Source organism: Penicillium chermesinum, assembly GCF_028974085.1.
Source record: "Penicillium chermesinum strain IBT 19713 chromosome Unknown utg000002l:1.0-5270490.0:1.0-5274688.0, whole genome shotgun sequence".
Taxonomy (NCBI): domain Eukaryota; kingdom Fungi; phylum Ascomycota; class Eurotiomycetes; order Eurotiales; family Aspergillaceae; genus Penicillium; species Penicillium chermesinum.
Window position 1 is genome coordinate 3,035,708 of NW_026695312.1, and position 14,763 is coordinate 3,050,470.

At 52.5% G+C, this 14,763-nt stretch overlaps 4 protein-coding genes across 4 annotated transcripts; 1 reads left to right on the forward strand and 3 right to left on the reverse strand.

The window, feature by feature from the left end:
* Positions 1-33: 33 nt before the first annotated feature.
* N7468_001982 (uncharacterized protein) lies at positions 34-486 on the forward strand (the record flags this gene model as incomplete). The annotated part of the gene is made up of 3 exons (XM_058471279.1): positions 34-165; positions 227-353; positions 431-486. 3 exons carry the CDS (start codon positions 34-36, stop codon positions 484-486), a joined length of 315 nt encoding a protein of 104 aa, XP_058334420.1.
* A 191-nt stretch (positions 487-677) lies between these two features.
* Positions 678-3,400, reverse strand: N7468_001983 (putative C2H2 finger domain protein; the record flags this gene model as incomplete). Its single annotated transcript, XM_058471280.1, has 5 exons — positions 678-1,179; positions 1,238-1,843; positions 1,899-2,162; positions 2,214-2,939; positions 3,168-3,400. 5 exons carry the CDS (start codon positions 3,398-3,400, stop codon positions 678-680), a joined length of 2,331 nt encoding a protein of 776 aa, XP_058334421.1.
* Positions 3,401-4,853: 1,453 nt separating this feature from the next.
* N7468_001984 (putative C2H2 finger domain protein) lies at positions 4,854-8,475 on the reverse strand (the record flags this gene model as incomplete). Its single annotated transcript, XM_058471281.1, has 2 exons — positions 4,854-6,900; positions 6,995-8,475. 2 exons carry the CDS (start codon positions 8,473-8,475, stop codon positions 4,854-4,856), a joined length of 3,528 nt encoding a protein of 1,175 aa, XP_058334422.1.
* A 1,362-nt stretch (positions 8,476-9,837) lies between these two features.
* Positions 9,838-13,672, reverse strand: N7468_001985 (uncharacterized protein; the record flags this gene model as incomplete). The annotated part of the gene is made up of 4 exons (XM_058471282.1): positions 9,838-10,807; positions 11,052-11,766; positions 11,826-12,392; positions 12,463-13,672. 4 exons carry the CDS (start codon positions 13,670-13,672, stop codon positions 9,838-9,840), a joined length of 3,462 nt encoding a protein of 1,153 aa, XP_058334423.1.
* Positions 13,673-14,763: the final 1,091 nt, after the last annotated feature.

The window sequence follows — 14,763 nt, forward strand, 5'->3', positions numbered from 1 at the left end:
CCAGAAAGAGAGTGGTCGATATCAATTCTCGCAATGTGGCTCCAGAGATCAGCCCATCGGTTACCATCGGTTCGACCGCACATTCAAACTGTCGCCGCTAGGAGATCATGGAGCTCCACTCCAAAACTCAGCTCGCCTGAGCAGCCGAGCAAATACCGCGAAGGGGTATGGGTAGACTCTCTACCTTTCGAACGAGAAATCGTACATGCTGACCGGCTCATTCCAGATGGCGACCTACCGGAGTTTCGCAGGGCCTTTCAGCAAGGTCTTCTTGGGCGCTGTGCTCACCTATCAAGTCATCTATTGGACGTGGATGAAGCTTGAAACCGACGAAGAGAAACTGGAGAAGAACAGTGAGTCTCCTCTGGCTAGAGCTCTTGCCTGAGCCCCCTTGGGCTACTACCAGGACTATAGCTAATCAAAACCTTAGCCGAAGTTGCCGCTCTCGAAAAGCAGGCTCGCGAGTTGGCAGCAACCAAGAAATGATTTGCATGGGAAGCAAACACCATATCTGTACACTACTGCCTCATAAATTTCCGCGTATGATTGGAATCATGTTGTCTATCCTGATCTGGTTCTAACGATCCTTGCTATCATACCAGAGACTGGTTTATGCCGATGAGAACTCATGAAATGTATCAATATTTTCTACAGCGTATTCATGCAATAGATACAAGTTACTGTACTCTATCTGAGATAGAATGTTGATCCGGGTGCTTCCGCTTGCGCTGGCCCTCAGACCCCGGCATATTACTCCCATCGGAGAAAACCCAGCTGTCCCCACGCTCGCCCTTTTTAAAGTGTTCGATGTCAATATGATTAAACCGCTCGTTGAGTGATGAAGCACTGTTGCTGATAGAGATGTGCTTCCGGCAAAATCCGCACCAGAAATGGTCCTCGTTGGCAGCGATGCCGAGCCGACCAGAGGGCACAGCTGTAGCGATCTGGTCGTTTGTATAATTGTGCTGTTGGCTCAGATGTCGAGCATACATGTCTAATTGGTAGAACACAGTTCCGCATGGTGCCCGTGTGCGCGCATTCACACTGGTGCATAGCCAGCTGGACTCATTTAGATGCTGGGTGATCTCATGGCGCTTCCAGTCCGCCTTGCTGCCGAAGGCTTTGCCGCAGTAGGGAAATGTGCAGAAGTAGGGTCGCTCGTGGCGTTTCTGGTGTTTCCTTCAAGACTTGTAAGGAGGGCGTGTCAAGAATATGGAGCAAGTGCTGGGTGACTTACTTCATTTCGCACGGGAGTCGAGTCTTTTTGTCACAGAGATGACATTGGATTTCCTTGCGGCTATTGGCCTCCTCAGCTGGGACCTCTTCTGGAAGCTTTTCCAGGGCCATCTCGAGGAAGCGTTGTAGCTGCTGGCGATCAAGTTGGGAGAGTTGTGAGCTCTCAGATTCCATGTGAATGCCCTCATCGCTATGTTGACTGGAACTTCGAGTATGACTGTTCCATAGGTTGGTCATGTATGTCATCAGAGGGGCTGGAAGGTTGGCGGCCGTGGGTTCTGATTTGACTGACGTTGCCCCTGGTAGCTCATTACGATCCTGCGCCCAGGATGTGTGAATCTCCGGAGAAGCCACCAGCTGGTGACCCTCGAGAAACGATGCTTCTGGGTACGAAGGACTGGGGTATGGTCTTGGTGTTGCGGCCCTTGAAGACAAGACGTCGTCACTCCCATGTGGACCCATAGGGCTACTTCGTACGTCCATCTCCAGCTCTCCGAGCTGGGATGGAACAAAGGTTTGTAGTTCAGATGCTACATCATCCATGGAAGTATCCACATTGACCTTTTCAGGTGTTTGGCGAGACAGATGCTTGTACCAGTCGTTCGATCTGAACAAAATTAGCAGGGTACATGGTTGAGAACGGTAGTAAAAACGCCGCTTACCTGTCTAGCAGTTCCTTTTGATCCTCATTCTTGTGCATTCGGTTCAAATGCTGCTTGAAATTGTCTAGCCGAGGCCATTGCTTCTCAGCGCGTGGGCAATCCTTTCCGAAACATTTGTACATCACACTAGGACCACGCTCCGGCGCTTTACCATGAACGCATTTACGATGACGCTCGAGATCATTCGCAGTGCCAAAGCCCTCTTTGCGAGTGCACCCAGGCTCGTTGCACTTGTATTGTTTGTCATGTCGGGCTTCGTGTTTCCTGGCTCAGTCAGTCTCTGCAAGAGATAATTTGCGGGGTTGGGTCCCATACCTTTTATCAGAAGGACATTTTCCTGTCCATCCGCAGCCAGGATGGGTGCATCTGACAGAAGTCTCGGAGCTATCCCGCAAATCCCCCGCAAGCCCCGGAACTGAGGCCATAGGGACCTGGTCTATTATCATCGAGTCGTGGAGGGCATGGTCCCTGAAATTCATGCGGGGACTCGAGTAGGAGTCTACAGTATGGGACAGCGACGGTGCACCGTTCGTGCTTGCGTATCCCGAGTCGGAGAAATTGCTCATGTAATGGCTGCCTGACTCGGATGGGGCCGCATATTGTGTTTTATATAGTCCAAAGTTGGTGTCCGGTAATAGCGACTGTTGACAGCCGGTAGGTGCGGTTGAGAGTCGTAAAGGCGTCCAGGCATCTTGGGAATGTTGTGAATATAAGTTGTCCGCGCAGTCGGACAACGGCCATTGGTCAAAAGTCTGTGGGGGAGAGAATTGGTCTAGATCGAGGTCATCCAGGGCCAGAAGCCTGTAATCTGGAATCTCCTGAGCATTGCAACCGTGGCCGACCATGATGTCTTGAAGAACGTCGCTGGAGTCATCCCAGCATACTCGAGGATTGTTCTGCAGCCGGTATTTATATATGTCAGCGAGCTTTGATCTTCCACGGTTCTTTTCCGACCAACTTCCAACCACAGAGAGGTCCGTACCGGATCCATAGCGAATTGTCAGATCGCCGGGTGCTGATGAGGAGACGTAGCGGGGCACCCTAATGGAAGGTTGAATATGCGCGATCTGAGGTACTAGTAGATCACCCGGGTGAACCAAACTGTAACCCTAGGCTCCCAACGGAAAATGAGAAGATAATGAGGCCAATGAGAAGAAACGAAAACAACGCCGCTTTAGGCCGGGGTGCCCAGGATTATATGCGCCCTCTATCGTCTCTCCAAATACGAAAAGGCGCATGCACCCACGCGAGGGTTGACGACACACGCACTCTGGACTCCACATCGCCCCGAGCCGACTCAAACACCACGAGTCGATAAAGCGAGGTATGTGGCATGCCATCCCTTGATTCAGCACTGCCCCACCGTTCACCCGGGTGTTGATCATCATGCCTGTAGGCGCACCCGGCGTTGGACCAATGACAGCCCGGGGCACGATCCCCTTCAACCCGGGTTGCAAAGCACCCTGCTGCAGACGTTGGGTTGAACAGCTGGCATTGCGCATTACCTGGGTATACTGTGAGTGTCTAGAACCTCTTTGGATGATATCAGGCCCGGGTCAGCTCTGGGCTCCGCACCTGTGCACCCTTCAGATACTGTACAGCATGGCCGGCGGCTTCCGCTCCAAGTCATAATGCCATGCCTTCCCCGACCCTAAAAAAGCATGGCTTGCGAGATAAAACCCCCTTCTTTGACAGGGCCGATCGGCACCCCGAGCTCCGACTGCCATGCCGTGGTGCAAGGGATGAAGAGCGTGGACAGTTTCGGTCTGAAACACTGACATCTTGACAGTCATGCTTCTCCGTGGTTGCTAAGGGGGGGTGGGAGGATGACTCTCCACCCCCTTGGAGGTCATTTCTCGTTTAGAGTTGCTGGAGTGTCGACGTCCCCGGGGAGTTTCCGAGTTCCAAAATATGACGGCTCATATGTACATAGTTGGGTGCCATATGCATCCTGACCCGAGGCAGAATTCCTCGGCACTTGAAACTGAGTGGTGAGGGTAAGTACGGATGTCGTTCCGTGGCCGAGAAGGTTTGCTTTATCGTAGACTTGGCTACCATAATGCAGGCAGTTTGTGTCATAACCGGACTTATGACTTGGCCGTATGCTATCACTCAAATCTGCGGGGTCCGGAACTCTGCATGACTTCTCAAGAGTTAATTTGTTGCCTCGATCTTGTCCCGTGACAACTCCTTGTTTGCTGCGAAACCCAACGAATGCCAAGCTGCGTAGCAGTCTAGACCTCCGACTCCGACTCCCTTGAGGATTAGCTTTCATGTGAAACAGCTCGGTCGCTTAAGTTTCAGGGTTCAAGCACCGGGAATATAAGCTTTTACTCTTGGAGCAAGACCGACGGCAACTTCGAAGATCACTCGAGCCAACGGCCAGGCCCCAGCACCGTGACGTACTGAGCGAACTTAGGCATCCTCGGGCTTTCGCTGCCATTTACAGAATTATGCCGACATCTCTAGTCACAGCTGGGATGAGATGAAGATCTACGTGTTTACACCGGCGTCAGCAATACAAGGACAATATTCGGCATGTTCTACCAGTATTTCATCATAGTCCTTGGCCGTCTTCATGGCCCCAGGATCATAAAATCATCCATGGAGGGATTGCAAACAAATAGATAAGGAATAAGAGCTTATCCCGCTACTCGCACATGTGCCACGTTTAAAGCCAGAAAAACAGACATTTCATAATTTAGACGAAATTAAGGAACCGAAAAAAAAAAAGGGTCTCCCAAGAGGAAAAGAAACGTTCGTGGGCTCACCCCTTACGTGTGAGGGGGGGTTGACGTGGTCGCTGCACAGAGCCGACGCGGGATAAGGAAAGGAAACAAGAAAAGGGGTATCCACGTACACTCGCCCTGAAATGCATCATGGTCAAGGACCCTGCAAGAAGGGCGAGGGAAAAGGAGAAAAAAGAACAAAATCGCGCATGGCTGGGAATCGTCATCACATTTGCGAGGAATAGCTTGAGTTATAGTGGGCCGAGCTATACGAAGAGTCTGGAGCCCCAGGAGCCTGGTATGCTGGATAACCTGCATCTGCGGGGTAAAGAGACGAGGCTTGGGAAGGGAATTGGGGGTAGGACGGGTGCATCAGGGGAACGTTTGTTTCCGACGTCCTAGGCCGGTGGACGGAGTTATATGGTGGGGGATACGTCACGGAGTTCATGTGGATGGGTTGGCGGGGGAGATGCGGGTGGAGTGAATTCTCATCAAATTGGGTCATGCCATACCCAGGGAACTGATCGGCTTGCTTAAAGGAGTCCATAGACTCCGGCTCTTGGGACAGTGCAGTACCCGAAATGGAGTAGCCAAACATGGGCGTTTCGTAAGAGAGGTTGGGGTTGATGGGCGCGTGAGGATCGGTGGCAGGGAACTGCGACTGGGCCAAGGGGGAGACCACTGGGGCTTCCTGATGCTCTTGGAAGGGTGCAGATAACGAGGCGGGTGCCCCAGGAGCCCCACCGGCGACTGTTGCAGGGGCAGGGGAGGCTGTGCTTTGCTTGGCAAGTTCTAGAACAGGCATCGCTAACTGCTCCATGTGTTTCCCCAGATGCACTGTCAATTTCTTCCAGTTCCCGCATATGTTCCCACAGAACCGGCAGGGCTCCGAGTCCGCAGTTCGATCCGTCTCATGGCGGCAGTCTTCAAGGAGTTTCGCCAAACGAGCCATGTCTTGCTCCGTTGCGCCGGCGCCTCTACTCCTCTTCACCTTGGGGTCAGGCAGTTTATGCTCGCGAACCAGATGCTGAACAAAATTATCTTTCCGGAAACAAGTGTGGTTGCAATCGGCATATGAACATGTCCACCATTCCAGCTGGCGATGAAGCTCATTCTCGTGTCGAACCCAGTCGGCTTTACGCTTGAAGGACTTGGGCTCATTGCACTGAGGGAAACTACAAGTGAACGGCTGAATATCCTCTTGGACATGCTTGGACCAGTCTGAGGGCTTCTGGAATTTCTTCACTTCGAAGCAGATGGTGCATTCAAACTGGGCAGGAAGGTGGCTGACCGGCGGAAGAGGCACCCCCGCTGGGAATTGAGCCGCATGCGTAGCAGGGAAAGACCCTTCACCGGAGGCAAAGGCCTGCTCGCGACCGTTACTGAAATCAGACACCCGGAATTGAGTCTGACCAGACTCGGACGAAGCTGACGTCTTTCTTTGGTCTAACAGGGTCTCCTTGCCACCGAGAGCGAAACAAAATTGACCAGCACCACATTTTCCGTCAGAAACAGCAGCGATGTGTTTCTGCTGAAGCTCCACAAGCTTTTTGTATCGACGAATCTGCTCATTTGCAAAGCGATTGATCAACACGGGCTCGAGTCTCGGATTAAGGTGCATGATCTGCGCTTTAAATCCTTCCAGCGTCGGAACTGGCAAGCTCGACACAGGAGGGAAATCCATCACAAGCCCTCTGCTATCAGCGGTATCCATTTGGTCATCGTCATCATCGTCTGCCCCCGCTGTGTCAGTCTCAGGCCCAATACCCGGCCTCATTTGCTTGGTGTTAACTTCGAGGTTCGGAGAGCGATAAATGCTTGCAACAGGCGGTCCGCCGTGGTTGGTCATCAAATCTGCCAAACCAGGTGTGACTGGGCGCGGAAGTTCACTTCTGCTTCGGCCTCGAGCTTTGAAGTCTCGGGTAAAAGCCCCCTTGGCGTTTGACTCGGCATTGGGCGATACTGCATGAACTGCATTATTACCTCCAATGGCTGCGATTTGCCCAGACATAGAAAGTAGCGCACTCGAAAGGCTTGGAGAACGCGAGTGTTGCCGTGGCGTCAGGCTGATCCGTCGACGATGTGAGCTTTCTTTTGCAACAGGCGACTTGACCGGCGGTGGTTGATTTGCGGTATTGATGGTGGATGTTGAAAGATCAGATGCCTGGCGTTTGATTCTTTGGGAGGCTTGGAAGAAAGACCGCGTAAAGAGGCTGCCCCGCTTCTCTTTCGATTTCGGCTCGTCGTCAAGGCTCAAGCTGCCAAAGGTCTGTCTGACATTAATTATGCTATTGTTGTCGATAGTGGCGGCCAATGACGCTGTCTCAATATCTCTTGCTCGCCTCTCAAATGCGGCCATGGCTGCACTCGAACTTCCAGGCTGCATTGCCTCCATTTCGTGGAGTCGGGTCGCGAGGAGCATCATGCCATGGGTAAAGGCAGGTGGTGTTTTCTGAATTTGATCGCTCGAGTGAAGAATATATCTCAGGAGTGGACCGGTCGTAACGGGCCGGATCATTAGCATCAGCGGGGGAGGTATCAGAGCCAATGTCTTCTGATCCAACGCTTGCATCGTCATCATCAGAGCCCTCACTCTCGTGTACAAGCACACCAGGACCAGGTACGCCATTCGTGTGGAATTGGAGATTGAAATAGTCTTCTTGCTGCAAAGGACGGTCTCCTGTGCTTCGAGCTCGCACCCGACTACTTGGTTTTAAGGTCCTTTTACGGGGTTCATCATTATCCACCTGACCGATGGCTTTAGATAACCAAGCACCGATCTCCTCGTTTTTCTGCTCGCGCTCGCGCTGTCCCTTAAGTTCATTAGGACTGGCAACATACTCCTCGCCGCGTGATGAAGGATCAAGGCCACCGAGACCGGTCGTGGCATTACGAATCCACTTTCCATTACTGGTCCGTGCGACGGAGAGAGACGAGACAGACCGATGGTCATCTTCCAACTCTCCATCTGAATCGTCATAATCTTGCATGTCACCAGGCGAGAGATGATTTGTCGACCGACTCAGTCGTCGACCGTGAGATGTATATTCTCGATCAGGTGAGTCGCCCCGCGACACGCTCTCTACCATAACGATAGGGCTTCTGCCTCGGGCCGTAGATGCCGAACCCAGGTCATTGACTGGTGCAGGCTCAGTTGAGACAGTAAGGCAGGGCGGCTTGTAATCTGTGTTAGCGCCCACTAGTGACCCCTGCATAGTCGCGCGGTTGGGCGCGGGCGCTTCATTTTGCACCGACGCTGGACCGGGCATGGCTTGCTCGGGATCAAGCCAGTGGGAAGCACCCACGTCCGCCGATGGCCATTGCTGAGTTGGAGCAGAAGTGCCCGTCCCGAAGGGGGCGGGGCATCCATCGGACCAGCCCGGGTTGTTACTCAAATCAATCTCGGAGGGCACCAAAAAGCCACTTGCGTTAGATGGTGAGGTGTAGGAGCTTGTGGTCGAATATTCGTTTCCGGGTGCCCAGAGTTGAGTCTGGATGGTGGGACCGGGCCCCGACAGGTCGCTGCCGTCATGTGGGGAGTATCCGGGGGTTGGGCTCCCGCCCACAGGGGTTAAGCGAATGGCATTCGCCTGAAATTCCTGTTCCTCCGGGTCAGAAGAAACGGAGAGGTAGGGGTCTTGGGTGTTTAAATCAGGCAATCCGGACGAGTGGCCCGAGTGTGGAGAACTCTCCATGTTCATAGATAGCGGGGATCTCGCCCATGCAGTATAGGGCAACTTGGGAGAGCCGTCTTCGGAGGGAGGCGACAGCGGACCAGGGGCGGGAAAAGCATTGAATGTGCGTAGGGGGATGAGTTTGGAGGGTTGGTTGTATATATTGGCAGTCATCGGTGTCGTGCAGCGGGGACAATCGGGGCCCTTTGGTGTATTGTAAGCTCAGGATTGGACGAGCGCAAAGCCACGACTGCTAAGTTGGCTAAGGCAGAGCGCACTCAGGAACATGGAAGGGAGGAACAGAGCAGAGAAGGGCACACACGAGTTAAAATTGTATACGCGCCGAGGTGCGCGACCACAGGAGGGGGAGGAGAAAGGTCAGCCTTGTGGGCGCGCGCAAGTTGCAAATGAGCCTCATTTAGCGCCTGCTGTGCTTGGCATCCATCGGTGGACCCGATAAGAAGAGGGGAAGAGATCGAGGGTGTTAGGCAGACACGATCTCGCTCTACAAAAGTCGACTTGGTAGCCTCCAGAGCTCGTCTTGAACCCGCAGGAATGTGCTCATAACTCATAATCAATAGCCATGCCCTATTCCCCATCCTTGAAACGGTGCATGAGCCCCAAGGCGGTCCAGTGGCCCCCAAGTCAGCCTAGGTCCACGGGGCTGTACAGCGGGCACTGCATGAGCTACACGCCTGAGCCACACCTGAGGGAACTATTCCCCCTTGAGACCCTGCGTAGATTGCTCGGATAGCCCTTCCCGAGTCATTTGCCACATTTCCAGGGCAAAATGGGGCTTTCACGGGAACCCACAAGCTTATTGAGCTTGTTTTCCGCAGTCACGATGGTTCTGAACGGTTCAGGTACAACCCGCGATTGGACCCACGTTCTCCATTGGAACCGTGGGAGTATCACGGTCCCACCCGTTTCATACCTTCGAGTCTCCGCCCTCCGATTTCTTCCTCAGTGTTTCGTGGCATTTCAAATTCCAGCCTGTATTTTGCTCTTGAATGTCGATCTATCCAGTCGGGAGCCAGGCTGCCTATTACATAGCACTTTCTAAAATTAAATCTCTGAGGTCATGTCACTTCAAATTACTGGTAACTATGAGAAGTACGATCCGAGAACCCACTTGGGATTGAGGCTCTACGCTTATGAGATTTCTAAGAAATGGCACCTTCGAACTCGAGAACGACTCCCAAGATCTACGTCGGTATCAGCACTGCCCAGATGGAGTTCTGGAGTAGTCGGATATACCGTGAAATCCCATGACATTGAAACAGTGCGTCCCGCAGATAGCATGTAAACAAGATAAATTCATGAAAAACCCCTCGGAGACACCATATTTCCTAAACCGTACATGATGCTTTCAAAATTCCAGTCGCTCAATACGCTGAATACATGATCCATTCACTCATACATCCAAAAGCCAAATGCATATCACAAAAGAAAGAGTCGTCGATGTCAAAGTGAGCAAAAGCTACAAAACAAGAACAAAAGAAAGACCAATCAATAAGAAAAGATGCAAATGCGAAATTAAGCCTTCACAAAAGGCCCTTTGGTATTTGTGCCCTTGGTGGGACTCGTAGGAGCCGACTGGACTGTCAGGTTGGTCAGCTTCTCAAGACCCTTGAGCGTCAGATTATCCGGTCGCAAACCCTTAGGCGTCTTAGGGGGGGACAGCGGCTCCTCAGCTACCAAGCTATCAGTGGACTTCTTGGCCAATTCCTGTAGCCGGTGCATGACGACGGGGGAATCGGAGAAGAGGACAATGCCTTGCGAGTAGACACAAAGGGCGCCGCGCTCGCCACAAGCGAAGTCTTCATGGGCGGCCTCACGCCAGACTCGAGGGAAGGTACGCAGCACAACGTGGCGAGTTGGATCCGCCTTCGAACTAGCATCCTCTTTGGAAGTAACATCATATTCGCCCCAGCCCTCATTGGAAGCGTTTTCCGCGTCCGGAGCCGGGAAGGCAGCTAGAACAAGCTCGCGCTCTACCCGCGCATGGCGCCATGTCTCGGCTGCGAGCTTGACAATCTTGCGCACGCCGGTCAGGAGTGAGTCGAGGTGCTTAGGGTCGGCGAAGTGCTTAATGTGGTCGATGATCTCGTCGACAATGACGGCTGCCGCAACATTGATAGACTGCTTGGCGTCGGAGGTCGTGTAAGCCGCCTTCAGAGTCTGCTGGCGCCAGAAAGCTTCACGACGGACAGACTTCCGGCGAATGTCCATCGACAGCATCTGGAAGAAAGTGTCGGCTTTGTCGTAGCGGCGGCCCAGGGTGAACAGGAAAGGTTGGAAGACCCGATAGGTCAACGTCTTCGAGATGACGTGTTCGATGTACGCGCAACGGAGGTTGCGGGAGGCTGGGGTGTTGTCGAGGAATGGCGGGAGCTCGGATGGGATCTTAGAAAGGATGTCCTTGGGCGGGTCGATGGGGAGGTAGGCAAAGTGCTCCTTGGAAAGATCGTGGATCAGCCCCGATAACTCGGTGAAACAGTCCGAACTGGAGAAACAAAAAGCCTATTAGAATCATGTACATTTGAGATGGTGCTTATAAACATCAGATTCTATGAAAAAGGGAATGACAAGGAAAGTATGGATCGCCTCTGGCGTATAGACAAAAGAAATGGGAAAGAGTGACATGCAGAGAACCAGACAGAAAAAGAAATCAAGGTCGAAAACACATAAATCGTGAATCATGAATCATAGCTCATTGATCATGAACTCGTAGACCGGGCTGCACTTACAAGAATTGATCGCCCTTGCTCGTCTTCAGATCGGTGGCCTCGCCGAGACTCAGTAGCGTCTTTCTCAAGCGGTCGCAATCCTTGTCAAGATGGTCAATGGTAGATTTCATCTCATCAACCACACACTGAAGTTGCTTTTCCTTCACAAGGCCATCGCCTTCCAGCTTGTCCTTCTCCCGTTCGATGCTAGACAGCTCGCTGTTCTTCTCAGAGACAAGTTTCTCCAACTCAGCGCGTTCCTCTGTCCAATTTTGCTCCTTCTCGCTGAGTTGACCCTCAATCTCTGCAATCTTATCACTCAGCTCCTTCGCTACTCCAGCCAATTCTGCCGCATGGTCAACTTTAAGAGAGTCAAGTGCGCCGGCGTGGCCTTCCTGAAGGGCTTCGAGTTCTTTGGCGCTCTTCTCGCGGATTTCTTCAAGCTCCTTCTCCTTGGCGGCTATATCAGCGAGCTTATTGGCGACTTCATCACGAGCAGAGGCGAGCTCGGCTTCTTTGCTCTCGAGGTCCTCGTTTTTGGATTCCACCTCGCTGATCTTCGATGCCAGCTCAGCCTTCACTTCTTCGAGCTCTTTGCGACTGGTGTCCAGGGATTCCTGCAATTCCTCCTTCTCCTTATCCCAGGAACTCTTGTTCGCTTCGTGCTCGTCTCGTAGCTCCTTCTCGCGAGCCTCCAAAGCGTCATTGGCGGCTTTTTCGTCTTCATTCTTGATTTCTTCGAAAAGCTCCGTCAGCTCTTGCTTCTGAGTGGCAAGACCCTTTTCGTGCTCCTGCCTGAGCTCCTCCTTTCCTTTGTATGCGCTTCTTGTGCTTCTTGAATAGTGGTATTCAATTTCTCAATCTCGGCTTCTAGATCGGTCTTGGATTGGGAAAGCTCGTCGTTAGTCTTCTGGTGATTAGCGAGGCCATCTTCAAGATCTTTTTGCTTCTCCTGTAGATTCCCTAGCTCAAGGCGTAGTTCGTTGATCGTGTTCTTCAGGCGAGCACATTCTTCGGCACTTTCGTTGGCTGTTTTCTTCATTTGGGATTGCAATGCTTCGATATAAAAGTCCTTGTGCAACAGCGCCTGCTCATGCTGACTTCCGATTTGCTTCATTTCCGCCTCCCGACTGGAAAGTCGACTGTGAGTGTGTCTGAATCCATGAAGAAGACGGTTCAAGTCGGGGATAGCAGCTTGGATACGCCCAAGGAGTTCGGCATGCTCCGCCTCGGTCTCTGGAGGAGATGGATTGCCATTCTCGAGCTGAGCCCCGTTACTCAAACCTCCCAAGTCACGAATGGCTTGGAAGGAAGCAGCATAAGAGGGATCCATACTGAGGCTTCTTTGCATATAGTGTCCGTCTGGTGGGCCGTGGGAGTACGGCGAGCCGTAGGGGGGGGATCATGCCAGCAGGATTCATGCCCGCTGTACTCATGTGGGGAGATTGGATAGGAGCGGCTGTGGCAAAACTTTGAGTCCCAGATGGCGGCGCGGATGGCAATGATGGCGCTGGCGAAGCTGGATATGTTGGTGCCGATGGAGGAACTGGAGACGCTTTGGAGGTCGCCTGAGGTGCTGGTGCGGGTGGTGGTGGTGTTGGTCGAGCTGTCGGTAGAACAGGTGCCGCCGGAATTGGGGCAGGGGCAAGAGGAGGAGTCGCCATGGGAGACATGGCCGGTGGTATATAGGGGTAATAGGGACGTGCCAGAGGGCTGCTCACTTTGGGTATAGGTGAAGCGTATGGCGATGCGTAGGGTGAGGCGTACGGCGAAGCGTAAGGGGAAGAAGAGGTGTAAGGCAGGTAAGATGAATAGGGTGATGGGTAGGGAGCAAATGGCTGTGGCCCAGAATAGTAATAGTTTTCTGGCGCCGGAGAAGCACTGGACATAAACCGGGCCTCAGTCAGGGAAGGCGACGGTAATGGCACCAGAGCCGGTACTGGTGAGGACGTGGTCGCAGGAGCAAATGCAAGAGGAGTCTTCTCTGGAGACGGAGAGACAACCTCTGGCTTGGGTAGAGGTGCTTCTTGCTCCCCTTGCTCGTCTTGCTCTTCTTGCTCTTCTTGCTCGTCTTGCTCGTCTTGCTCCTCTTCTTCAAGTGGGAGAGGAATGTCTTGCGGAGAGACCTGTTCTTCAGGCCTCGCTAAAGGCTCCTCAGGTAGCTGTACGTCAGGCTTTTTGACTTCTTCAGATACCTCTGATATCTCTGGTCCCTGTGGTACTTCTGGTACTTTTGATACCTCTGATAGCACTGGTTTCTCAGTTTCTTGGGGCTTCTCAGGCTCCTGAGGCTGCTCGGGTTCGTCGAAGTCGCCCTCGACAAGGTAGTCGTTTATGGAGATTGGTCGTTTCGGGAGGTCAATTTCGGGTTTCTGTGAGAAACTTGGCTCTGCATCTCCAGTCGCTTCTTCTTTGGCGGGTGATGGCTCGTCGGGTTTGACCAGCGAAGACGTTTCTTCAAGTACAGAGTCGGGAAGAGGGCCGACTGGATCCTGTACAGATAAGGCTGGACTGGCAGGCGTGGAAGATTCTCTAGTGGTCTGGTCTACTGTCCTCTCAGGGCTCTTGCTCTTTTTAATCTTCTGTTTCAGCACACCCTTGCCCTTGTCCTTGGCTTTAGCCTTCTTGCCACCGACGCCCATCCTGAAGGTTATGGAGCGATGCGTGCCCAAGTGCTCAGTCTGTGATTTTGAAGGGTCGACGTGTTTCCAATGGGATCACTGTATCCCAAAAGAAAGCAATAGAAGCAGACGAGAATGTTTCCAAGTCAAGTAGATCATAGAGCAGTCTGCAATGTACATTTGTAATGCCCTGACGAGGCCTCAAGATATAGCCCAAGCAACCACACAAAGCGCACAAAACCACAAGGCAATAGGCGCCTTGTAGAATAATGACTCAAGGTGGGTTTTGGTGTGATAGTCGGGCAGAGTCACTAGCTCGCAAGTCCGTTGGGGCTGCAGGAGCAAATAAAGAAGATACACGAAGTCAAGACAGCCGCTTCGAGCAACACGACTATTCGGGCAAGTCCAGATCTGAATTTCCGGCACTTGGGGATCCTGGTTCGGGGGAAGGCGCCAGGAAATGTGTCCAAGTGTCAACTAAGGGGGAGGGGCACAAGCAAATCAATTTCACGACCTTGAAACTCAAAGTCAAAAGTACTACTACGTAGTATGGAAGTCCACAATTAAAGAAGATATGTGTGGTGCAGAAGGAATGAAAGGAGAAAATAAAAAAAGAAAGGAAGTGGAAAAAATGAAGCGAAAATGCACTATCCAACCCACAGGGCCACCACGGACCGAACCCTTGAACATTGGTACCCATCGTAGTGTCGACCGGGTCGAACATTGTTGATCAAGCCATGCAACATTCGGAACGCACAGCAAAACATTCAATTTTGAACCGAAGCGACACCCAATGGCAAGGTGCCAGAACATTGGGCACCAACCACTTCGGGCAACCTGTGGGTGATTTAAGGCTGGTGGGGGCATTCCCGAAGCTGACATGTTCGAGTAATAGCCAAAGAAGGCCGCTTGAGGTTTAGGGGATGCATTGGGTTTGTAACAAAGGATCCCGAATGGCTCCACTATATGTTAGGGGGGGAGGAAATGGGAGGAACATGATGGCAGGAATGAGGCATCGTCCCAGCCTGCAGCCATACGCACCCGAGGGAGGGTGGTGTGCCTCATCCCTGAAATCCTGCATTAGTAGCATGCCCCCGCAGAGCCGATGATGA